The sequence below is a fragment of the Leptosomus discolor genome, chromosome 4, assembly GCF_034619465.1.
Source record: "Leptosomus discolor isolate bLepDis1 chromosome 4, bLepDis1.hap2, whole genome shotgun sequence".
Classification (NCBI taxonomy): Eukaryota; Metazoa; Chordata; class Aves; order Leptosomiformes; family Leptosomidae; genus Leptosomus; species Leptosomus discolor.
The window spans coordinates 44113225-44141144 of NC_141394.1; the positions used below are offsets into that span (position 1 = coordinate 44113225).

Genomic DNA, 27920 nt, shown 5'->3' on the forward strand with positions numbered 1-27920 from the left:
TTGGAGAGATCAGAGCTGAAGTCCTGACATTCAGTTTTCTGCTCTAGCTGCTGACTTGTTTGCACTCCCCAGCTACATCCCAGTTATGACACCTGCAGACAGCAGAGTTTGCAAGCCCACACTCTCCTGAAAGAAAATCGGAATTCTGCTTGTGTAGCTTATTGCTTGGTCTGTCCCCATGTGTAACTTTTCAGAAACATACACAGAGTTAAAACCAGCAGTATTCCACCCGTGCCCTTCCCATTTATTGTCGTTTCAAGATATAGTTTTCAAGCTATTTTTATTTATAAAGCCTTTCTAGTTCCCTAACCACAGTACTAAAACATTTTCATTTATTTTTGTAGGTAAAAAATACAAGAATAACTGTTGTGATAATACTGTAAACAGATACCCAGATGAGTGTTTCATTCATTGTTTATCATTCTGGGTTTTTTTTCCCCAAAACTATCAAACATGAAATTATGTTCCCAGAGTTTGTTCTCACTGAGGGCTGGATTTACAGTTTTTGCCTTATGGCACACAAACATAAATAAAAATTGACTGCATAAGGCTCATAACTTGTAACATCCCAACAGAGGCTGTGAGAAGTGCATGGGTGATTAAAAAGTAAATACAGTAAAAATACATCCCTCTTACTATGCTAGAATTGCTAATATTTTTGCTGGAAAAGTAAACATACGTATTTGCCTACCCATATAAATTTTTAAAAATCTAGTTTTGATAGAATTCCACATAGGGAAGGTCAATGAAAAGATCAGCATCTAAAAATATGGGCCACATCATCAAATAGCCTCATTGGTTGTGTATGTCTTTATAATGTAACTTCTAAAGATTGACAGTATGCACTTAATAAGCTTGTCTCAAGATTTACTTGAAGCCAGAGTCCTTCTGCTGTTTTTCAAGCCCTGTATTTTTAGGAAAAAATGGGAGTATATTATCCAAGAAACATTAGCAACAACCAGACTACTCAGCCTTGCATTATGGCAGCCAACCACAGTGCCAACTTTAAGCTAGCAGCAGAGTAGCAGGCCCCTGCATGGCCACAGCCTTAGTTAATAATATCACAGAAACCCAAATTCTTTTGCAAATCTGAATTCAAAGGAAAGCATATGATCCAGGAGATTACAAACAGCCAAGCATTCCATAATTTGCAATTTCATTGCTGCTTTCCCCTTTCTTCTCCTTCTTTCAACTTTTTTACAAAATACACTAAACCAAAACAGATGCATTTGTAAATGTCTTTGAAACAGACTTTGGTAATTACTCTGTCTCATGTTTCAGCTAGAGAGCTCCTATTGAAAAAGTAAATCACTATAGTTAAACAGAAGAGGCAACAGAGCACACATAAAAGAACTAAATACCTGCAGAAGTTTTTAACTGTTATCTGAGAGTAATATTTAACCAAGGTATAATTCTAGTAGCTAAATGCAGCATTTGAGTGAAGACCAGTTTTAGGAATAAAAGCGATTGAGCGCCTAAATCGTACTCGTTTCCTTGAGATAAAAAGCTCTTATATGAACACAATATATAAGCTATTATTCTAGTGCTTTAAGAAATTGGTTATGTTACAGAGTTGCTTAAGAGGAGCTTTAATACTTTGAAACAGTTAAGAAGGTAAAATATAAACTCAGAGCATTATTTGAGTTTTCTGGCATGCCATCTTCATCAGCTCGAAGTGTTATACAGAAACTTCAGTTACTTCACATCCATTTGCACGAACTATGTGAAGGCACAACCACAGCTGTCACAAATCCCATGTCTTTACAAGTCACCATTAAAGTTTTAGTAAGCTTGATCAACTTTAAGTGCAAATTGCTGTTGTGTATCTATTGGGCTCTCACGGAGTGCTGGGATGCATTGCCCTGCGACAGCGAGATGATGGAAAGGAATGTATGGGGCTTCCTCTCTTCATTTCCCATTCCTAAAGCTTTACTTTGTAATGTACATACTGCTCATAGCAGATGGCTAATACTTTTTGATTGTTAAATATTGTCCTAGAGTTTCAAAGGAATGTATGCATTTTTGTGACCTTGTCTACTGGTTTTGGAGCATTAGTCTACACGTTTTGAACACTACTTTAATCTGAGGATGTGATCCATTAACCTGAATGTGGGAGACTCTTGGACATTTGCAAACATTGGAACAATGACTCAAGATAAATTATTTAAACATGCACTTTAAATTATGGAATGGAGAACATACTTGTTTTATATCAAACAATGAAATACAGCTTTTACCAACAAGAAAATCCCAAATTTCTATGTCAGTGGAAAAAATAATTTATTGCAATTTCTTTTGCACATTGACATGAAACATTTATACATATCTATTCAGTGCTCATAAGGTATACTATAGACAATTTTTATACACAAATTAATTGCACTATCCTATTTTATAATGCAAATATTCAGAAATTGTCAGATAAGAATGGATATCATCCACATAAGAATGCACTGTATGTTGAAGTTATGGAAGGTCTACGCATCTGAAGCCTTGTCCGCTTTTTCTAACTGTATCAGCTGACAGAAGACACTATGCCCCTTACAAGCTTTACATCACTTAATTATGCCATGATGCCTAGAATACTGTCAGGTCCTCCCAAGGAACAAAATAAGATCATTTCTGAAAAACAGAAAGACCAAACTAAAAAGGCAACCATGACAACCATGTTCTGGCAGCACACTTTTCAATTCTTGGGGCTCCATCAGAAGAGAATCAAAGCACTACAGGTGGTCTAAAATTGTCCATCAATCTATTATTAACATGAAAACTTAATTTAGATAATATAAATCAATGAGAAATACATTGCAAGTGAACAGCATTTCAGTAGAAGTACATTGGCACATGCTTCATATTGTACTATCAGACAAACAACTGCCTCCTTTTAATATATAAAATGTTTACATAGTGTCTACAAACGTGAAATGCAGGATGATATCAAAAGAGGAACCTTTTTCCAACCAGAACTGACAGTGCATCAGGTGTTATTCACAAAATGAATGGGAAGCACGGTAATAGCAGAACTAAATCTGATAAATAACATTTAAACAGTAATTTTCATAATGCTGCTTTAGGTATTATTTTTAAAAATAGTTCTTCAGGTTCACTGTTCTGCCCAACAACTGCAATACCCATCTTTCCAGAAATGTCACTGATTCACGTAACTGCTATACTTCAGAGACGAAGATGAAAATGTGAAGCATCAATTGAAGTGGTTAGTTGTGGCGTGCATACTACAAAATTTTATTCAATATTACCTGGTGGCTTGAAGGGCCACACGACTGATGTGCAAAAATGCATATGAAAAAAAGGAAAGCTTGAAATACATGCTCATAGCAGAGATATAACATTACCAAACATTAAGGGAAAAAAAGAACAGCAAGCAAGCCTGGAGAAAAACGGTGAGTATAATTTCAGGAGTAGGGAAAAGACAATGGTACTGCACATGGCAATGGGAGACATGACATGAAATAACATCCGTAACTCAACCTTACTTCCTGGCACCCTATTTGGAGACAGTATTGCACCCTATCCAGCGTCCTCATCCTCTTCCCTCAGCTCAGAAAGAATCTTGCTTTGTTTCCTTGAGTGCATGCAAGTAGAATTTGAGAAGTAAGGGATTTTCTTTGAAGCAACAACATGGTGCATCCATGCAGTGACAAAATACATTTTACAACTTGCAACAAGTATCAGTAAATAATAAAAATAATAAAACACAGTATAGGTAACAGACACATTTATTTCTTTTGTATGTGCTGTATATAGAAACATAACAATTCCTACATTCCCTGATGACCTACCAGCTCTGACCAAGACACTCTTGTTCTCATCAGTAATGTAGGGACAGGGCAGAAGAGAAAGATATTTGAAAGTGGGGAATGACAGAAATTGAAGTCAGACATACGACGCTCTCTGCAAGCTTTATTTTTTACAACAAATCTGTTTCTCAAGTGAAAAGCTACAGCTGAACCTCTGTTACAAACAGTAATGATAGTAATAATTAATCTTTTAACACGCAAACAAGCAGATGCAAAATGAGCAACTGGTCACAGTTGCTTTTGTTCTATGTATACTTCTGATGCAATTCTAACTTTTGCTGTAATGGTATCATCAAAGAGATACCCGATTCTTGTAAATCAGGTCTTTCTCAGAAGTAACTATGGCTCACGGTGACTGATTAGAGATGCCAACTTAGGAACCAAGTTTGAGGTACGCTGAGCTGCTCCAACCCTATCGTTTTCCACAGGCCCAGCAGAGAGACAGAGACAGCACATTTTAAGCCTTGGTTTCACATCTCTATGCTCGCTGTAAGTATTTTGTCCTCTTTCCTCACCATATATTAATTACTGGGCTTCAGGGTAAAATATTATGCTGACAGATTTGCAAATGCTGAGCTAATCATTCTGTAAGGGAGGTAATGAAAAGGAGAACGTATCACTAATGTGAATCTATCCTAGATTTAAAGATATTGGCAGTAGAAAACTTCACAGTAAAAGAACAATCAGCAGAAATACCTTCAAGATGATTCAAGTAATATTTTCATGTTTACTTATTTAAGTCACTTCTTGCAATATTCTGGAAGGATCTTTCAGGAAATTTACCATGTAGTTTCTGAACATATGTGAGCATGCCACGTTTATTGTTATGAACAGTCCCCCTGAAATTTAATGGCACTGCACATGATAATACATTAGCATGTGTAAGTGTTTGAAAGGTCAGAGAGAATAAGATTCTGAAAAGAAAACCAAGAGTACGCCCTTGCTTAAAGCAAAGCAATTACTCTAAGGTAATCAAACATAAAAAGTTGGTTATCTGATCTCTGCTTTTGGATTGCAACTATTATGTACAGCCTATAAAGTGCCAGAAATAACATGGAGAGCACCCTCACAAGACAAAGAGAAACTGCAAGCAGTTCAGCAAATTTTAAAGGAGTAAAACTCAGTGCATCTTTTTGTGCATGGACAGATGAAATTGTGCAGGGAGTGAAAAAGGATTAAAAGATTAGAGTATTACATTCTTTCACTTTTCAAAATCACCTCTGACAAAATGATTATCAGTTACAATCACTACATGAACGTATCTCCTATTCTCCCAAACTTACTACAATTTAGAAGAGACACCTGTGATGGCAGAGGTCCTTCTATCTATAAGAATTACATGTGTATCTGAATTTCAGAATTAACAAAAACTAGAGAGACTTTTTGAGTGTGCTTAAACTGCGAGTCTTAAGTGCTCCTGAAAATCAGACTGACAGTATTTTTCTGTCAGGTTTATTCCTGCCCCCATGTTCCCCTCTACAAAGCTCGCTTACTAGATAATAGTATCGGCAAGTATCTCTCAGGATTAACAAAACCAATTGTTGCACAAGATCTCTAAAAGGAAATTGCAATATTTAAAATTCTAAACTATCTGAACCCTACATTCATCTTAAAACACGTGTGAGGCTGAAACAAGGGAAATACCCACTTGACTCAGTACCCCTCTGAAATTTTACATTTAAAATTACAATGTGCCCTGCTACAAATGATAGGACATAATTTATAATGCAGAAAGAAGTGAAAGGTGTTTAATTAAAATATATTTTTAATACAACTATAAATTTAAAAGAATGGTAGCCATGTGAAATTATAGTTAATTTTGATATAGAATTAAAACAGAAAAGTATTATCAAAAGTGGCACCTAGAATACTGTTGTAAGTAATATATACTAAAACACAGACTCCAGCAGAGTTAAAGTACAGGCTCTCCCCTGAAGTTTAACACTGGGGGTTAATACTGGGAGTTGCCATTAAAAAGTCAGTATTCATATACTTGGGTACCAGTGTTAATAAATCTGGATTAGCTCTCCTAAAGAGCCCAAACAGCTGAACAGCCTAAATTTCATTTTCAGAAGCACATGAGTATTGAGATACACAATAAATTTCCTGTGACTGACAGGAATTATTTCAGCAAAGGTAACTCATGACTTTCATCATTTTAGTCAAGCGTATTTCTAAGAGTAAATACATTAACTTATTTTTTGTATTACTTCAGGACAAAATTCAAGCTATATAAGTTACTTTTACTCTTTTTTCTCCCTGTTGGCAATAGGTAGAATGTATGCATCTGTTCAGCTATGGCAAATCAGCTGGCATGCTGTAACCTGATTAAGTGCCTAAGTTTGTAGCACATTTACGAGTCTAGATCTCATCGGCTTTTAATGAGATTTCGGTTAATACATGCCCAGACTTCTGAAATTGAGGCATAAGCTTAAAGACCACTCAGGGCTTGAAGAGCTTTACCCTCCCTACATAATTTTGAGAAGAGGGTTTAGGCTCTCTCTCTAAATTACGTCATTTAGAAGAAATACCTGTCACCCTGTGTATTTCTAAAGCAAGACCTCTATCACACAACAGTCTCTGAACAAGCAGATCCATCTCGGGTTAACAGACCACCATACACATCAGGCGTAAACCTGCCTGCAAGTAGTTGCTGGGCTGTTGCCTAAATATTTGAAGGCACATTTATTCACTCACTGTGAGAAAGCAAATGGTGAATTTTGAAGTGCCGATAACCAGACGTGTCAGCTAAACAGAAATGAACGTTATATTGCAAAATCTGGTACAGTGGAGAAATTCGTAAGAAGAGGGAGATATAAATATTTAAATACTTGGCATTCCCTCAAGGACTTTTTAAAATACAAAAGTATTCTTTCAGGGACTGCACAAACTGCAAAGTCAAATAATCAAGGACTTTAATGTGCTGTCAAGATAGTAAATGCATTAATGAAATAGTGTTGTACAAAACTCTTCAGTTTTTCTAGGGAACATTTAGTTTTGCAAACGCAAATAGATCACAGTGGTTTAGATTAAATTTGTCATGTTTATGCCTTGTTTAAAAAAAAAATAAAATTACACTTTGGTTAGTCATACCTCTGTCTCTGTACTCTTTCTGGACAAAAACCAAACCTGCATTGGTTCTTGTTTACCCTTCATAGAAACCGGACCCCTGTACTCCAGGTGGAACTGAGGATCTGAATTTTCTGGTGTCATTAGACACCTGAAATTGAAAGAGAAAACATGTAAATGTATGTACTATGCATGCACACCAAGTACTATATAAAATATTAAACATGCAACAGATATGTAAGCAAATGAACAAGAGTCAAATCTATCTCTCGATCATTACTATATTTGCATGCCAGTAAGGACATATATAGTAATAATGCAGTCTGCCATACAGTTTCATGAGAACCCATGTACTTAAATAATGTGTTGCAGGAGTCCTGTCACTTTCAACTCCAATGACACTTGGATGTCATGCTGACAAAGTGTTTTCTTTCAACACCAATAAAAATACTGCATCACTCACCTGTAAGTATATTCAGAGACATTGATCTTTCCCTTTTCTCCAGTAGTTTCTGTTCTGCTTGTTAGATTGACAGTATTTCCAAAGAGACAGTAACGTGGCATCCTTTGCCCTATGACACCTGTGACTACCTCACCAGTATGGATTCCTATTGTTATCTTTGGAGAGAAAAAATAAAGTCTGAATATTCAAAATCAATGTAACTGATCTGATGCTTCTGACTAAATACAGGTATTATGCCATTTCTATCTACTAGAGTTCATTTTTTCAATGTGCCACTCCTGCTTCTTCAAAGCCTTGCCTTTTGTGTTTTGTCACTTTATTTTATTGTAGTGCAGTGTCATGGTTCTGCCTCCCACATGAAAACTCCGTATTTTTCCAGCATGCACCATGCTATGCTGCTATTACGTACTGCGAAATCTAAAAAAGTGGAAAGAGAAGCATATTCTGCAGGTCTGTGTTTAATGAGAGCTCAGAACACACAGAAATGGACAGTGCAGGGTAAAGAAAAAAAGATGTTTCTAAGAGGAAACATCCTGGTATTTCGCATTTAAAAGCTGAAAGAGACAGGACAGGCGTTTGGAGATGCTCATTCTTATAGCGCATACGCATTATGGTAAAGCCCCAAATCAAACCTTCTCACTTCTTTGCCCAGTGACAAAGTGAGAAGACTAAGTGAGACAGATCTAAGCTAGGTGTTAGACCAATAACATTCATGTAAATAGAAATATGCATCACATTCATTACTTATTTTGCTCTCACAGCCTTCTGATTATGATGGTTAATGCGGCCTCCCTAGTTCTGTGGCAATACCACATCTTAAAAAAATCCCACAGGTCCCTTCCAACCCCTAACATTCTGTGATTCTGTGATTCACTAATACACACTGTTGTCAGTAATCATTGCTGCAACTGCCTATGGAACTGTACTTTTTAATGCAATATTTTCTCACACTGACTGTGAGGATCTGAAGCGTGATCAAAAATACCAGAGAGGGAATATTACTGTTCTATTCATTGATATGAAGAAGACTCGATGAATTGCACTTGATGCACAATGGGAATTTGTTGATTAGATTGAAGTGACTGGAAAACAGACATAAATGATTTAGACCTCATTTAGCCCTTTAAAAGGTTAAGCACAATAATTAGATTTTATGGTCCGGGAACTGCACATGTCACATCTACATGTGACTTCATCTTATTTGCAGATGTCTCAAAATCTAGCAGTAACAAAGCTTGCATGTACTGGGACTTGAGCATTATTGTATTTCAAAGCATTATCACTACATCAAAGAATGGGCTCTTCATTCAAGCCCACACATTTACTAACCTGTACAGGCTCACCATCTACTTGAACTTGGCCTGCTATTTCCATCATATCCAATGCCAGGTGACAGATAGATCGTGCATGATGAATGCAAGGCTCTGGTAGACCACTCACTGTCATATACTTGTCTCCAACTGTTTCCACCTATCAAGATACATATTTTTCAATTACTTTACTATCATGGCCTTCAGAGCACTAGAATGGATGTACAGCTTCCTTCAAGACTGCTTCTTTCAAAGTTTTCCTTCACTTTCATTCAAATCACCCCAATTCCCATCAACTCTCCTTGTTATTAGAAAGAATTTATTGTACGCCCACAAATTAAAATGACACCGTGATTGTGTGAACTTGAGCCTCTCTTTTGCGGTCTTCTGAATTTCTGTAGAAACTAAGCACTATGTTTGTTTTGACTCGCACCCTTGATTCACTTGGTACAGGACATAAAGTTTATTTCTAGTAAAAGCCAGGACTGAATCTTACACATATAAACACTCAAGATACACAAATACATTTATATGGGAGAGAGAGACAGATATATATATATATATGTATCTATCTACCTACTACCAGCTGCATCTGCAACTACACCTCATTCCTAACGAATGAATGTCACATTGAATAACTGAATAATAAGTTATAATTTACAACGAGAAGACCCAGGTATATGACTGAAAAACTTAAAGCACAGGATCAGCAGAACCACAAACTGCTTGTATAAGTGTTCACATCTGATAAACATGGAAGTAGATTTATATATCCACCTAATGCGTGACTGTGCAGAAATCCTGCCAAGAACTAAGCCCTTTAAGTTCCTTCACACATTTTAGAAATAAATGACGCACTCTTCTTCAGCTATGTAATATCAGTTCAAAGACTGAGAACATAACTGTTTTTTTTTTAAAAGCCTAAAATCCAGAGGATAGAAAAGAGTGACATGATAGTAAATTATTGAAGTCATATATTAAATACTTTGAAAATCTTCTGCTTACCTTATAAACAAACGGATTCCTTCGTGAATCAGTCAGAATATCAAATCTCGTGTAAAGATCATTTAAAAGATTAACAATCTTCATGGCTCCCTCTCCAGAGGCATGTTTACTACAGAAGGCATTGAAACCAACAATGCCACTGAAAAGAATGGTCACATTGTCATACCGCTTAGCTGGAACAGGACGCTTGTGTCTCAGCTCATTTGCCACTGATGGTGGTAGAACAGAGTACAGTAATCTAAACATGTAAGAAAAGAAAGGCACAAGCAAAATAGAAGAATGTGGAGAAAGGTCTTTACACCAGCACTCTTCAAATATTAACTGAGTACCTCCCATAGGGTTGACAACATACTTGCATCATCAAAGAGAAATACAAAAGATGTTTACTGAAGAATATGCTATTTGGGAAACACGAACTGATCTACATCAGCGTACCTAAAGCCATGACATTTCAAACACATATTAATACATCTAAATCACCTGCAAAATGAGGCATATATTACTACTTCTTCTGACATGATCTGCTAATAGTGTCTTGGACCATTTTTGCTTATTGCTTAAGCATTTCTGCCATATCCTCAGCTCATAATCTAGTTCTGCTCCCAGAATCACAAAAATGGCAAAAAAAGCCATGAAGAGATCAAATAGTTTTCCACCTTTGATCAATTCATGATTTGCTAAATGCTTCTTCTTCTGTTGAGAATGCTGATTCTAGGGTTTATTGCATTTTTTTTAATTAATAGTCTATATGACATATTAACACTTGTTCATATGACAAATTACGCAAATAGAATCCAAATCACACACACACAGAGCTTCACCCTACTCTCATGTGTATTCCTTCAAATTTCTAACTGCCATCTTAACGTGTATTTCCCTCCTTACACAGCCAAGTGGGCAAGCTGAAGATCTTCGACTGTTTCACAAATCTTGAGCATCGTTTTGTACACAGTCTCCTGCACAAACTCTCATTAGTCGCATTTTTGGCAAGTTCACTACTGCATGAGTTACAATTCGTGAATACTTTTGGCACATGATATATAGTAACTGACACTGTCCGTTCCAGTGGCTGCCAAGAAGGCTAGAATTCCTGAACATAAAATGACTTTATAAAGCAAGTCACAGGAATGAACTGAAAAAATATTTTTAGGCTTCTCTTCCCTCTGACTCTTCCGTCCACCCCTTTCAAGTCTTTTTAAATTAATTTTCGTTACCACAGAAAAAAAAAATCTGTCAATAGAATTCAAAGCACAACAAATGTCAATTCTGCCACTAAACAAGCATAATCCACGAGAAATTCTTCTATTACAGAGATGGGGACTATGTTTTATAAACAAGAGTCAACCACCCACCCCACACTGCTTGTCACACAAACTTTTGTTTAATTTACCTGCCAGTAGTCCTTGAGCTCAGCTGCCACAGACTAACACTATGAATTTGATTTTATAGTTACCTGTAGAAACGGATTTAAGGCCCAATGCATATGCTTTATTATTGTTATGTACATATATCTAGATAGTATTATTATCTAGATAGCCCCAAATCCATTTCTACAGGTAACTGTAAAGTCAAATTCATAGTATTAGCCTACTGCAAAACTCTACCTTTACGCAGACTATTTTCGAGGCTTATTGGGTATGTTTTTCTGTTCTATTAACCTGTGAGCATGGTAGTCGAGACAGACACAAGTGGTCTACAGCTGGTTTATAGAACTCTGTCAAATAGTACCATTTGGGCATTCATCAAATTCCTCTTGGTTACAGGGACTGAATGTAAGAAAGTTTGCAAAACTATTGTTTTAGGTAATTCACAAAGCAAAAAGGATTGTCAGTTCACTTCTGATAACCCTGAAACTTATCAGGGAAGGAGTCATCAAAACACCTGTGCATGTAACAGCCTATACTGCAGATGACATGACAATCTAAAGAAATACCTTATGAGATGTTAAAATAAAATGGTCCTTCTTGACTTCAAAATTATCAGCCCTGAATATCTCTCATATTCCTTCCAAGATTCTGTTATTTTTTGAAGGAGGTAGCTATAAATAATATATTGTTGTAAGTGTTTCAGCTCAAAATCAGGATTCAGTTCTTACGTGTCTGTCTTTTTCTTTTCATCTTCCAGTGCACGCAGTGTGTGCTGCAGTCTGTCAGTGAGGATCTCAAGCTCTTGAGTCAGTTTATATTCCTCTCTGAACTGCTCTCCCAAAAGAACCAGATCACGAGTAGCATCATGCAATGGAATATCACTCAAATATAAACCTCTTCTGGTTAAATCATCCAAGTTCATTACACTGCAACATGGAGAAATACATAATAATATGGGTACAATTAAACTTGCCAAAGGAGCATTTAAAACTCAAACAGCAGAGGCTGCTGAATAACAGAAGAAAGATTATGCTACTGAACTTGTGATGAGCTGTACAACATATCCCTTCTACAAAATACCTTATTTGTGTTCATTCATGTTAACACATGGCTCTTTATTTTTGCATTTAAGTACAGAATTCTCATTGATGAGTTCCATGAACATATCAAATGTACATACTTCAGTACACAAATAAAAGCAAGATTACGTTAAGGCAGCCTCTTCCCTTTCTGTCTTCATCCACTCTCTCCCTTTTACACAAGAGATTAACATATCATAACCATGTAATCCGATGTGTTAGCTCAACATGCTCTTAGGTAAAGAAGCCCTCCATTCAACCCCCCATTCCAACCACTTCTTTATAATAATAACTTCTCTATTACATTAAAACTACCACAAAAAATATATGAATCCACAAGGGAAATAAATCATTGTGGCATTTCTTAGCACTTTCAGAGTAAGAAACAAAGGATAAAACGTGCCAAAAATCATGGAATCATGAGGAATTCCCATTTGTACAGATGGGGACAGAGCATCCCAATGTTCATATCTAATTACTTAATAATCAGTCAAGTTCTGATGTTTAAATTCTCCTCCCTCTTTTAGTATAAACATATCAAAATCAATGAAATTGATACTCAAACCAACTAATCTCTCTAGTAGCACTACTGTTCTTAAAATTAGTAATTGTAAAACAAAAATCAGTATTATAGAACTCTTGAGGTTTAAAGTACCTTGGCGAACAAAGAAAGAGAATGCTGTCTGCTTCAGGTAAGTAGATCATTTGCCCTTTCAGGCGTAAGCAGCTGATTTCTGTGCCAGTCAGCTCATCTTCACATTCCAGCTTTTCCACATCCAACAGCCCCTCCTGGTGATGAAAAGCCACAATTATACAAGGGCAATGGTACGCAAGTTACACGCCAGGCCACGTACGCAAGCGCCTTCACTATGCAGGCAGTCAGAATGTTAGAGTTACAGCCTACATTAAAACCCAGTTAATTTCTCATTTGAACACCATACACTACCTGTATTTTAATACTTGGATTTGCTACCTCAAAAATATAAAGCACGGTAGCTTTCTTAACATTCACGTTCATAACTTCTTGTTTTCTTCTGTGTCATTTTTAACAATAGTTTAACAAAAAGTATTGCCTATTCTATGAAGTTCTATCTGTGCCTGGGAGCATCTTGAAGAAATCTTGGTTTCTCTCAGGTACAGTTTTCTATAAATAAACAGGCTCCTTGACATAGTAGGTGCTACTCCACATGCTGCATTCATTCTTATCATCTGCCTCCTCTCCTACCCTCTCTAAAGTAAAGGACACAGAATTGCATATGGACGTATGGGCCCAAGCAAGAACGCATTTCATATTTGTCTCCCATACTGTTATGAAGCAAAAGTAAATGTAATTGCCTTTCCACATTTACTTTGGTACGATGCCACAGAATGGGTTGGCCCCTTGCAAAGAAAGCACCAGTCATGGAGTATATGTACTTCACCATTCCTATAAAGCATTATACTTAACAGCTACACATGAATTCACACCTGTGACCTTTTCTTGGCTCAAGACTCAAAAGGGACTAAGCATACTATTGTGCAAAGAAATTGTCTCTGAAGACTACTGAGCTTTCAGCACTTCTCATCTCTCCAAAGCGTACTTAAAGAAAAGCTAGGTGAATATCCTCTAGTTACCTTGGTCCTCAGTACAAAGACTGTATTGATATGCGAGAGGATCCCATGGAAACTAATATCAATATGAGGCCGGACCAAAGAGAAAACTGACAACAGACTGCAATTTCCTGGCTGCAGCTAGAATTTTAAAAAAAAGAAAAAAAAAAAACAAACCTGTTATGTTTTATAATAAAAATATATACGGAGTAATTACATTTAATTTGCTTAGATGACAACACTGAATGGAAGAGAATATATATTTTACGTATTTCTCCATTAAAACACAAGGTTTTTAAATTAAGGATTTTACATCAGAATTATATTGATTTCAAAGTGCAATTCTAGTCTGCAAGATGACTTTGTAAAATTGTGTTGACTATCACATGCATTACCTGACAAACTGTTCCCACTCTACAGTAAAAAGACCTTCCAGCATTTTCTTCCTATGTGACCTCCTTCAAACTCCCTTCTCAATAGGCTATGTTCTCTAAAGCATCAACTCTGATACTAAGGATTCTGACAGCCATCCTCAGTAGGCTGAATAGTTAGTTATAGCTGTTCACTGAATGCCCTTGGGAAAAATCTGTCAGAGTTACTTACAAAGCTCGTCTTTCAAATCTTTCTCCAAAATTCAGAGAGAAATCACCAAAACCAAATTGCAGGAAAAAACAAATAACATAAAACTGCATTTTAAAAGTATGTCAATGATTCAGAAACAACATGGTAGGTGCAACATTAGCCTACAAAATTGTAAAGATCATTTGATGTTTTCATCATCTTACCTTTTGCTTCTCTCCTATTACTGCTTTTACCTGTTGCTTACTTTTAGAAACACTGTCAGCTTTTTCAGGCAAGAACTGAGGTATCCTATTCATATACAGAATACATAACATTAAATGGACCTCTGAGTACTCTTTTACCATAAACAACCAGAGGAAATTGCAGCAGCTGCATTCAGTTCAGAATATATATCACAAACATCTTTTGTCTCATCTTAGTTAATAGTGACGCTTTTGCTGCACAAGCCATGAAAGTACACTACAACTTCTGTTATTCTGCTCTTTAGTTATTGTGCACCTGTAAGCTTAATTATTTGAAGGCACTGCTGTCAAGTAATATATATAGACTATGTACCTGCTGCTAGACTATGCTGCAGTATGGGCAAGACCATTTCCTGAAACCCAGGCCATGTTGCGCTGACTGTCTCACATCTACTTTAAAGAGTTATCTGCCACTTGCAAGGCAAATGTATCTTGGAGTGAGCTACGAGTAAGAATTGGGTATCAAGCTAACACCTGAACTGTGGGGGTGATCAGGTTTTCTCTGCTAAAGTTTATTCTCTTACTGCACATGGACATGATCATAAGGAACAGAGCTGTTGTAGCACTAGGGCTATTTTCACAGTCCTTTTTCGAACAAGAGGACCACAATGCAGTAAAAACTAGGTTACAGAGCGCTGTTTAGACAGAGAATCCTAAATCTATTTTATTCATCTTTAAAATAAACCTGTGAAACACCTAGCATTAGCAATCTCCATGATTATGCATGCATGAGAATCATCTAACCTGCGGAAGGACTCTGTATATAGCATTGCCACACTGTGTGACCACCAGATCTCTGTCAAATATTATGTGGAAAGGAAAGGCCTTGCAGAAAGTATAGGGACTGATGCGAGACTCTTGGGTACCATTCTCTTCAAATCTGTCGAGGTCTTCATAGTAGTCCTCCTCTTTAGACTCTTTCTCTTCAATTAAAAACTGAATGTGGTCACATTCCTCATTTCTCTGTTGAATAACCTAAAAAATGAAGGAAAAAATGAAAAACTGAAAACACTGCTACTCATTAACAACTGGAACGCTACTATGAAGACAAGAATACATTTAGAGCAGTAAGATGAATTCAAGACTGATATTTGCATCTTGAAAAATATTTTATTTAATAAATATTTCTGATTTTAGAGAGTCTTTATAATTCCAGGTGAATAATTATGCCTTTACTTAGCCACAGTTGCTCTTTGCATGAACAACATATTGAACATCACTCAAATACAATTTATAAAGCCTGAGTGAAATGCACACCCTGAAACTGGGGGTCAAGGCTCAGGTTATGCTTGCTTTCACCAGTACATGCCAGAAAACAGGACTCTCCCCTTCCCTTGAATGAACATGTGGCAAGTCTTGAATTACATAGAACTTGAATCCTTACTGTGATGAAAGCTGTTTGCATGGTTTGTAACAGAACAGCAAACAGCACTGACCAGAGGATGGGCATGTCAGTCAGCCAGAAGAAAGGTGGATGGAGCAGATGTTTGAATATACAGTCCTTACACATTCAAGCAGGGATGACTACAAGATCAGGACCAACAGATAAAACTAAAAGCAGTGACAATCTTCTCAAAGCTGCATTCCATATTAAATGAAATCACAGCAAAACCAGAGCCATCTACATCAGTTGAATCTCAAATAAGTGTCTTGAATATAGCATTTCAAACTTCAGTAATCTTACTCAAAGTTAGTAAAAAATATGAAATTAATAGGGATTGTTTTGTTTGCAGTCATGTATTGCGCTATAATTAAGCTAACAACTAACAGAATAACATAATTTACCTTGAGAGGCCAAATTCATCTCTTCTCAAGCCTAATTAGATTTATGACTGGAACAGAACAATTCTATTTACACAGTATTGTTTAGTGGCAACTTTCTGGAACATGTTGCACCCGATTCTACTTTCATGTAGACTCTGATCCTAAAGCCACTGAAGAAAAAAAAAGACTTCTTAAAATATCTAATGCACCCTGACTCTGCCCTTTACACATAGTCTAACCACAGAGATTTACAGTCACAATATGAAAACAGAATGGATATGCACAAACACTGCACTTGATCCCTAAGATGTTTAGTTTATGAAATACTTTTCCTCCACAACTTGTCAGCCATGTTAACTGTTTGGTTGGGGAGTGCTGATTCCTTTATTTGTTCCTATACAAACAGAGGAGTGTAAACCACCAAAACAACATTTTATTGCTAAATGATGCTTAATTTAAAAAGTGTTCCTTGATCTCCATTTCAACTATTCATTTAAAGGAAAGAGAGCCTTTTCTGGAGAACAGTTCAGAACAGGAGCCTGGTTTAGGTGCTCTATACCATGTTCTGCATGAGTCTTCTCTTTCTATTGTATACATAAGTAACTTAGAGAAAGATCAGCCCACTAAATTACCGGCTAATGTAGGTACCTAACGCTGGATGTATAAACAAATTCAAATGTTAACGATAACAAAACGCAATTTCCTCAAGAAACTGTGCTGGTAATCCATACGGCAGTGTGTGGCAAAGAGAAGCGGGAAATTACGAGTTAATAAGAGGTAAACCTCAGAAAGAATATGTGGTGGTCATTTGAGGAAAACAAGTTATGAGGGTTTGTCTAGGAAAATGTAACATAGTGATGGAGACCTAGTTTTCCTCTGAATTCGGGGTTTAAAGGTTCTCCATGTCTTCCTCTTCTTTCAAACCATATCCTGAAATTGTGAGAGACTGTGGCCATATTGAAGATTGACAGAATGCAGTTACAGTCTTAGTTCTTACTTTCCCTCATACACACTCCCACAGGTTTTATTATTACTATTATTGTGTCCAGGGATATCTGACATTATACACAGTAATCTTTGTTCAAATTGTGTAGAATTATCACTAGAATTGATCTATGCTTCCAGATAATTTCCAGTCTTGGATGTCACTTCTTTAAGAGTTGCTCTTGCCATAACTGGAAAAAAACACACACTTTTGACGAAAAATTCATTTTTAAAGTCCTAAAATTCATTTTTAAAGATCTAATAATTTTTAAGGAAATGTTCATATTAACAGCACAACACCTTCCAGAGATATTAACATTATCAGCTAATGCCCATCTGAGTCACTACATACCAGTGTACTTACAGGTTTTTTCCTGCTATCATGCAGGACTTAACGGATTTTTCATAACTTCCCATTTTTTTTCCATTCATTAGAAATGAATGATGCACAAGTAAACAAAGCTCAAGTGTTGGTTAAAAAAAACTCTCTATAAAAATAGAACTGCTACATGCTTCACGTCGTCTAGCTATGTTTGAGACATGACTCCACAGATCCTACAAGCTTACACAGTGAAGAAGTCAGTCATCACACACGATGTGCAATTTTCCTAACCTTTATAGATTGGAACTGTGTCAGCAACAGTGCAAAGCTGCAAATTTCCCAGGCATCTTCAAGCTCATTTGCAACACTATTTTTGACCAGACTCCAGGGCATCTAGAAATGCTTGCTGTACTAGTGCATCACATTAGTGCAGCAAACAAACAACAGGCCAAACACAGGGAAATGTGTCAGATCTGCAAAAGAGCCACAGCGCCAGCTGGACGCTCCTGGTAAACCTGATATGCTGTGGACACGGCTAGGTTTACTGAATTTGATTCTGGTCATCCATGCACAGAACCTTATTAACCAAAGCTACACTCATACCCCTCTGCAGGCTAAGAAAGCTACTGATTCATCCTTAAATAACTTCCTATTGGATATGTAATTTCATAATGTCTTTTCTGCTCACATAATTTATGCACTATCTAATCTTCCTATCTCATGATTTCATCCACCTTGCTAGCAAATTTAAAATGAGCACTTGTGGCCATTAACATAATATGTTATATTCTGTCCCTTCATCCTTGTACCTATAGATCCAACCTAACTGGCCAGATACTTATCAGGCATAAAGACCTGCCCTAGATATTCTGCAGCAAGCTTAACTAAAATAGAACTTATCTATTGTTTCATTCTAGAAGCTAAGTTTGCAAGCCACAGAATTTCAATACCATTTAAATATTGTTGAAGAAGCCTCTGTTAAATGTTTGACAAATGAAATTTCAGTGACAGAAGCAACAAAGCCAGGAATCAAGTCTAATTCTCCTCCCTCTGTGGTCTTAGCTGGTAAAGTGACATCAGTTCAACACATCAAAGAGCTCAATTACCATATAACTGCAGTTAAAAACTGAAGGGAAAAATCACTCTCCTGGTTTCAAAGAGAATATATAACAACTGACTGCTAACCTGCCTCCAATCTCTGCCATTGGGTGAAACCCATGAAACAAATGGGTTAATGAAATAAAACCAGTATCATTGTAAACGATTAAGATCTGCTACCACCTTCACAGAAACTGGTAATATGTAAGAGAAATCTAAGCAACATTTTGTGAAAATACAGACTTAGAGGCATGCATTCTCTCAAACATTTTATGTAAGCATTTGTTCTAAACAGCCGGACAAGAAAAGCAGACAATAAAGTATTAAATATCAAATTGCATGTATCAACTTTACACTAATATAAAGAGAACTACGAGCTTACTAAACCAGTCCTGTGTTGGATTGTTATGCAAATGCTTTGGATAAAGAGCTTTGTAAGGACAACTCTAGAATCTCAGCTCTGTTCTTGCAAGTCAGAAGGCAACTATAATTATATAATAACATAATAACATCAGCCACTTTGGGCTAGGCACTGAGGCTCTTAGCAGTTCCAAAAAAAATTCTTCCTTAAGCAAAATTCTACCTTAAGTCCAAACCAAAATCTTCACAGAAGAGGCATTGATTTGTCCACAAAAACTGAGGGGATGAAAAGCAACTCCATTGTTTTTCCGTGCTGTGCTTTTTCAAACAATGCATTACTACCAGTCTGAAACACGAAAGCATTAATTTACTAAATTATGAGGCAAGGGACCGAGATGAAAGAAGTCAGTCAGTTTTTTTCTCCTGCTCCAATTTGTTTGAACAGTGTAAAACTAGCCAAGTACCACAATGGCAGACTTACTCTGCTTTAAAACCATCACTCTGTACCATTAATGATTAATAGTTGACCTGTGCAGTAATACAGGGAGACTTTCATTGTCTGTGTGGATAAGCCGCAAATTTTGTCACTCTCACCTTACAGAAACAAGTAGCTGATTATTCTCTGTTTATCTACCGCTGAAGTTTGTGAGTACCTGTGGAGTAAAGCACTATTTAATGTCATTGAAGGTGTCAAAAGCTAGGCTTTATTAACCAGTAGAGACAAGAAAAAGTTCAGGGTTGAGGGCACATGACTTTCTAGTAGAGACAAGGGAAAAAACAGGGTAAGAGATAAAATAAAATACATACAGTATACACTTTCCTCAGTTTAGAGGTAATACTAATTTTTAGGCATCTATGTGCTTTTGGCTTAGATCGTCTGGAAGAACAGTCTGAATTTAAATTAAACTTTGTGCTCACATACAATAGGTTGACCAATACTATTACATTTCTATTTAATTACAGTACAACAATAAAATTTCCAGAAAAGCCTTACAAAGTCAAATGAAAATGAGAAGTAAATTTAGAATCAATATTTAAACCTCTCTGGAACACATATTATTTGTGAGAAGTCCTAGATGGATATCAGCACTGTCCAATACAATCTTCACAACAGAGTAACATTCAGACTGAGGACACAATTTGTGAAAAGTTTGTTCTGGTAGCTACTTTGCACAATCCAGATTTCTCCTCTGCCCCACTGATCACTTTTGTGTCTGCATGACCGCTCAACTATGCTGGCAGAACTCTCTCTGACAGACAGAACACCAAACCACATAAAGGAACGGATGTGGGTAAAAATAACCCAGAAAAAAAACCCTGTTATTTCGAACCCAGTTCATTTCCTCATCTAGTTTATTTTATAGCTTCACAACAGCTGGGGAGACACAGCTGAAGAAGCTGTTGTAGGACAAGCTTGAGCAGTAAGAGAAGGGGGACTGCGTAAGCGGCCTGTGGTACCAAAAGAAATGCTTGTCAAGCAACAGCTTCAGCACTCTTGCAGCCAACTTTCCACCATTGTCCTCCTTGTCCGTCTCAACACGTTGAATAAACAGGGACCTAAGAAGAGGATTGTTTTGATTCCGTTGCATACTTCCGTATCTGATTACTAGCACCTGCTGTAAAACTTGGAACTATGGATTTCTACAATGAGGAATATAAACAAGGACATCAAGTACATCACCATCACTATACAGAACTAGACACTCACTATAAACCTGTGCTAGCTTGTAACAAGAAACTTGAAAGACAAACACTCCGATATAGCAGTACAAATAACTTTGTCACTGGGTTCCTTGTAAATCTCTTACCTGAGCAAGTTCATGTTTTTGTGATACACTCATGAAACTGGAATGGATTTTCTGTGCAAGTATACAATGAAACTGTGCTAGAAATGTAATATGACTAGGGAATAGTTAAAAAAAAAAATGCTTGCTGTACCTGCTTAGATTCTTTTCTATTTGATGTAAAGTATTTTATAACAGTTGTAATATTTCTAACACCAAAAAGCTTTTATTTGCTGTTTTTCCCCAGATATATCTGTATCTTGGATCAAGCTCCGAGTTTACACCATTACACACGCAAGGCCTGACCAATTAAATCTTCCTGTTGCTCTGCATGGACAAGACCAGAAGCCTCCTTCCCATTTCACAAGTGATTTGGCACACATGACGTTATGTAAACTCTGTGACTTGAGGAACATTTTTCTACTTCTGGGACTGTAGGTGTATATCCAGCCACACTCCCACATTGTGGTAGTATAAAACCCACAAACACATCTTGGTTCTGGGATGCACCTGGCATGCAGGCTGGGAGGAGAACACTCTGCTGACCAGCCAGGCCTCATCAACGCACATCAGCCTCACAGTTTGCACACAGATTCAGAATCTAGGACACAAAGACAAAATGTCTGTGTTCTCACGGAACACAGTAGACAGTAAGAAATATATGCCAAATATAAAATACAGTGGAAAAAAGTACCCCAAATAAGCCAGTACCTAATTTCTGTACATGGCAACTGCTTCTTTGAATAAGTGGATACGTTCTGAACTGTTCCTGATCAGGTCTGTTTGCAGATTAGTGCTGGCCTTCCCAGCACATAGCTGACCTGTCCTTAAAGCAACACAAATGATGATGGCTTTTCCTGACTCAGTACTGATGCCACTGCTTCACTGAGGACAGCAACAATGAAAATGATTGTTTGCCATCACTTCACTTTTGATTTTCTTGGATTTGTCCTAATGACATAAACTTCCAATGTGTACATTGCGTCAGACATTACCTTCATATCTATTTCTGTACCGTGGATCTGCTGAGCTACTGTTTTGATGATTCCAATGACAATATCCTGGAGACCTTCTCTTTCCGAATAGTAATGCAGAATGAGCCCCTTCCCCTTCTCAGCATCTGTGCATCTAAAGGAAGGGGCTCGCATACCTGGGTAAATAGTAGCAAGGTGGTCATGCAAAGCATCCAGGTTCTGGAAGAAGACATTAAAAACATGATTATAGGGCATTCACTTATTCCTTCTGAAGAAAGTACATACTCTGTCTAATCTGAACATCTCCTTTCTCCTACTGCTCAGGCTTCCTGTGCATTTGCCTTATTATTTGTAGAACTGTCATCATAGCAGGCTTTTCAGGTAGCTTGTGATGTTCTTTCCATCTCCTGTGGCAACTTTTGGACAACCAATGGCATCAAAATTAGCACTATTTAAGATTACTCCAGATAGTAAGAACTTATGCTTAACCATGCTGTATTTTGAAACACTCCAATGATTAAAGACCTTGTGTGCGTTTCCCAATCCTGTACCTCATCCATTTTCATCCCTTCCAAATTCTAGTCTCTATAGTCTCCTCTTCAGATGTAAATTTAGGTGTCAGATACAAATAAGTGTGTCTGAATAAACATGAAGCTTTCTCCTTTTTCTCAATGAAACAGGCTAGTTCTGACATTACAACAGTCAACTCAAGTTTACAGGGCCTGACAAAGGCTCAGATTTTGAAGCAAAGATTTAAATGATTACAAGATCAACACCAAATACATACTTTCTTTGAGAATAATTGGAAAAATCCACAGAATACATAGAACATATCACAGCTGCTGTAATAATATTTCAGAACAAGTTATTCAAGAAAGGGAAGAGGTCTTCTATTTTTCCAGTTGATATCCTGGACATCTTATGTATTTAACTTTAAATTTTGACCAGACAGACTGCTATCTGGAGAGGAACGCTAAATGATAAATTGATAGGACATTAAAGAAAACAATGAGATCAAAATCACACTTAGAACACAACACTAGCTCCGACTTTGATTATGAAGCAATCATCAAAGATCCAGATTACTATTTACTGTGTATTTAACACAGAAAGAGAAACCTAGAGCAACCTTGCTGGATGGTGCTGCAACCCACATAATTATTTACCTATGCGTAAAATTCAAACTCCTTTATATGTTAAGTCCAGATCATTACTGTGTATTTTAAACATTGTTCTCACACATACACACCCGGTAACTGCTAGCACCAGGCTTTCCATATTGTTTTCTGCCAGCACAAGAAGTGAGGTGAAAATATTTTCAGTGTGCTGTCTGGGCCATTCTCCACTCTTCACGAGCATCTGTCGATCATCAAATTTGTGGAAGCACACTGAACTTGATTTCATGTGAGCTGTGAAGTGCTCGAACAGCTGCCTCTTCTCCTGGGAGGTCTCCAGAGGAAATGAGACTCTTAGAAATGAATTCCGTAGGATGCACTCAGCCTGGAACTTCCTTCTTCAATTTTTCAGTGTGTTTCAAATTCATGTTTTTGTTGCTATAACAACACCTCCAAATTAAAACTTGAAGAGGCAACAATCTGGGAGTCAATTCATTCCAGCTGTTAGTGGGCATTCAAGAGCAAAAATTATAATGCTTGAAGGCAACTTCTGTAAGATCTCTGCAGGGTTCAAGACAATGAAATTAGAAGAGATGGCTTTGAAAGAGTGTGGATGAGAAAAGAGCAGGAGAGCTGACTGGCTCTGAGGGAGTGCCCCATGACCTCCTCAATCAGATGCAGAACTGCTCTTTCATTATACATGCCTGAGAAAACAGCTGGGATATATTGACATTTTGGAAAAAAAACTCTTAAGGAGATGATACATGGGAAAAGAAGATAATCTTCCAGTTACACAGTCATCAGCACCTGAAGAATTTCAAAAGGAGTCTGTTATGGGAAATGGTCAATGTCAATGTCAAGGACAGAATTTTTGTAATTATTAACGTTCAAGTCCAACACAAGTGTTGCTAACAAATGGCAGTAGCTCCATTCTACAAGACCACTTTGCCACCCTACTACCCCATTAGTGACTTTGTCCAAGCACTGTCACAGATGAGTGCACGTGATATGCCCTTCAGTTTTTACTCCCGAATCATCCAGACCGGGGGACTTGCCCAGGATGTATTGCAGCTGCTTTCCAGTCCCCATTGTGCCTTTCCTTCTTATGCATACTGATTATGGGGTGAACAAAGAGCTTACTGTATTCAGAACCTTGCTACAATACATAATCAAGAAGCAGTGGAGATCTTCCAGACCAAGGAGGTGAAATCACTCCCAGACCCTGTCATTTAGACATTGTCATTGTTACTCCCACTCCGATTTTCTGTTGTATTTGATCCACTCTAAATTGATATTGCAGCTTCTGGAAGAACAAATGTGTATTTTTTTCTGGTTTGTTCACCTGCTGTGGGCCAGAGGTGCAGCCAGGTACAGATAATAACAGGTTAAGCTCTCTCCCTGAACTGTTCGCTCCTAGACTGCTCAGGTGTATGCTAGAGCTTGTGCTGGGACCAGAGACACTAATTCTAGAGCTTTGGACAGCAGTGATCAGTTCCATGGTAAAACACAAAGAGATCTCCAAGCAAGAACAAGCAGTGATACTAAACCAGGCAGATCCTGGCCCGTCTACAAGCAAGAGAGTTGTGACTGGCACCTGAAATACAAAGATACGCTGTTCAGCTCTTGTGTGGCATAGAGCATCTGGAAACTTTTATAGACGAGGAATTAGTCCCCTGAAATTTATTGCACTGTAATTATGAACAACTAAATACACATGTAAATGACTCCCTAAATGAGAGAGCTAAGCACTACTCCAGTGTTTGATTTTCATTCAGTAGAAAGCTACTGAACATAACATAAATGCACACTGTGGGTTTCTTAGGAGGTACCTCTTTTCACTCTGCTTCTCTTTGGCACAGTGTCATTCAATATGATTTGCAATTTTTCCAGACCTATGTTTTTCACAGATAGTATAAATATGAGATTGGGTTAAACTATCTTTTTCCTCTTTCATGAAGCTTGAAGTACCTGCATTACATCTATGAATATCTAAATTTTCTCCAAGATGTCACGGGAAATAGAACATAAATACACGATTGATTTTCACGTGCTTTAAAAAGCTGTAGCCCTCAATTATTTCATATATTCTGGACTCAGTACAGACTTCAAGAAGCATGTTTTGGAATTCTTTTATGTATTGTAGGAGTGTGACAAAAGTTCAGCACATTAAACCTAGTCTGCATCTATTTTTGTAATACGTATATAAATTAGTTTCCTGACCTAATCTGGCTGCTGGAAGCCGCAAAAATAATAAATCACAGGTAACGTTGATTTTCCATCATAATAAAAAGCTAAAAAGTACACTTCTGGCACAGATACTACTACATTAGTCCTGTTAAAATTTACAGAAGTATATAATAGCCAATGTCATCTGTTAACACTGAAATTCAAACAAAGCAGCTTAAAATACTGTCATCAGAAGAATAAATGTAAGCTGTTCACGCTTTTATAGATGCTTGGTGCGCACACTACAAATGTGTCCAGTCTTTTTATCATCATACATGGTAAGGAATGGAAAGAGAAGTATACTAAATGGAAAAGGACATGAGGGAAAGGAATAGGCCCATCCATCTGTACCCAAAATGATGAAGCAACGGGCCAGCTACACCTTTTTCTTCCTCGTCCCCTATTCTTGCTCAGCCCTAACTGCAACTTCATTACATGAGTTATCTTTAAAAACTATGTTTATCTGAAGGCTTGCTTTGAGGGCAGCCTGTGAATGAAGCTATGAAATATAAAGGATGTCACATCCCATAGACAGACAACAGCATACAGATCACATATGGTATGCACATGTTGGAGCATACACATACCCTGTCTATCTGTCCAGCAATTACAGTTCATGGGATTTGTACAAGGAGTCTTTGTTGACTACATCTAGGATGCTCTGGAATAACCCAGGTTTTAAGGCAGGTAGAGAGAAAAATTTACACAGAAGTAAATATTCTAGCAATCCAACAAACTATGCACTCTGCTCTTTTCACTTATTATTGCTGGAGAGATTTTAAGGCAACGGATGACAGGAGGCTGCTAAATTTCCAGTAAAAATCAATAGAGATTTGACACTCAGCTTTTGGGCAATCTCCCATGAAATCTTAATCAGTTCAGTGCTTTTAAACTCATTACAGGACACTGTTCTCTCCAAGAGTAATATCTATCACAAATCTTAAACCCAAAGTGTTTTTTGAAGTGAACAATTTTCAGCTGACGAAAAAAGGGAAGCCCATTTCTTCTACATTTTTAGATTTTAGAAATCACTCTTTAGATGAGTCACTACATTTTTTCCATGCTATTGAAAAATCATTTTCATTTTGTTTTGTTTTACAGTACAGTACTGTGCTGTTCTGCAGTTAGGAAAGCACAAAAATTGACGCTATTGCTCTATCCCACCTTCAGTTCATGGACGAAGCATACTGTCGCACAGATATGCCGTGTATGAGCCCTAGCTCTGTACATAATGTACAAATAGAAATAACCAGTATCTACAATTAGTCAAAGAGAACTTAGGAGAAGAAATACCCTACAAATCTGAAGACCACATTTTTCTGTTAGTATAAACAAGGTAAAACTTTTTACTGAACACACAGACTATTTGAACTGGAGGGGTTTTTCATGTCTCATACTCCGTACTTTTGTCACATATGAAAACTTCTGTTCAAAACTTTTATTTGGAATTTCAAATGAAATTTCAGATTTATGAATGCCTCTGCAACCCCATCTTACCTGCCTTCTCACTCCTTTTTAATGAAACTGAACAGTCAAAGATGCTATGGGAAAATTATTACTCTGTCAGGTAACTGAATAATATATTAATTGAGAGGGAAAGAGACCAATGCCAAAACTGCTGAGCAGTGGAAAGCTCTACAGAATACAAATACCAAGGAAGAAAGTTTTCAGACACCTCTCCACAAATAACTGGCAGTTAATACAGTACAACCTGTATCTCCAAATCTCAATCTAATCTGTTGACTAGATGATACTTCTGTCTGATATCTGACATAATTTGGCACCAAATTCTTACCTGCAAAAACTCTCTGACATTCGAGCCCAAGACACGAAGAATTGTATCATAACCAGATTCTTGACAAAACACAAAAAACATCTTCCCAAACATTTGGAGAATTTCCCCGGCATTTAGATCTAGTTAAAACAGGAAAATATGATTCAGTTCAAACACTGCATTTCACACACTTCGCTCACTACTTCAGTCTTGTATTCATAAATAAGTAAGACATTACCTAAACTCTGCCCAGATCCAATGGGTCATGAGTTTGAGAAAAACAAGACTCAGGGCCCACATGGCAAATAATGAGTATTCAATACAGAAATTTCATTAGGACTTACCAATTACCATTATGGCTTTGCCACATTGTCCATTTCATGCATGTATAGCATTTTAGACTTTGATACAGATAAGAAATCACTACTTGAAAATAAAAGAACTCAGTTGTTAGTAGTGCTCGCCTCAGGGAATTACTTCTGGTTTACAGTAGCATGAAACCGCATCAGCTGCTCCAATTCAGCATTAGTACAGTCATCATAGTCTTGTGGGTTCCTGGATAATTACTGATTCAGAGCAAATTCATACCACACTTGGGTCTGCAGATTAAATAATGCTGATGTGCATAATGCTGCCTTTTGAACTCCAGACCACAGCTGCAATAATTGAAAATGAATGCAACCCAAATCAATGGCAGATATGAAATGAGATGTGCCCATGCCACAAACGTTTCTGTAACTCAGCATGCTTGTTCAGCAGAGAGATCCAGGATTCATTGACAGGCTGCTCTTGCAGCGGCAGTTGAAACCTGGGTGTATTGGCAAGGTAGTTACAGCGATATATTGTTACACCGTGATTGCTTGTAACGCTGACCGTGGTCTGTGGATGAGGTACGCTACCCCAGTTTAAGGTGTACCTATGACTTGGAATACTTTAAAAGTAATAAAAATCACTTCAAGGAATAAAAAGTATAAAAATATAATAAATAAATAAA

At 37.2% G+C, this 27920-nt stretch overlaps 1 protein-coding gene across 1 annotated transcript; it reads right to left on the bottom strand.

Annotated features, from left to right (window-relative positions):
* Positions 1-3559: 3559 nt before the first annotated feature.
* On the bottom strand, positions 3560-27055 carry GUCY1B1 (guanylate cyclase 1 soluble subunit beta 1). The gene is made up of 11 exons (XM_009947201.2): positions 26948-27055; positions 21833-22030; positions 15270-15500; positions 13726-13842; positions 12767-12900; positions 11761-11958; positions 9666-9903; positions 8680-8820; positions 7351-7505; positions 6912-7038; positions 3560-3583 (listed from the first exon to the last, which is right to left on the bottom strand). Exons 1-11 carry the CDS (start codon positions 27038-27040, stop codon positions 3560-3562), a joined length of 1656 nt encoding a protein of 551 aa, XP_009945503.1. The 5' UTR covers positions 27041-27055.
* Between the last annotated feature and the right edge of the window lie 865 nt (positions 27056-27920).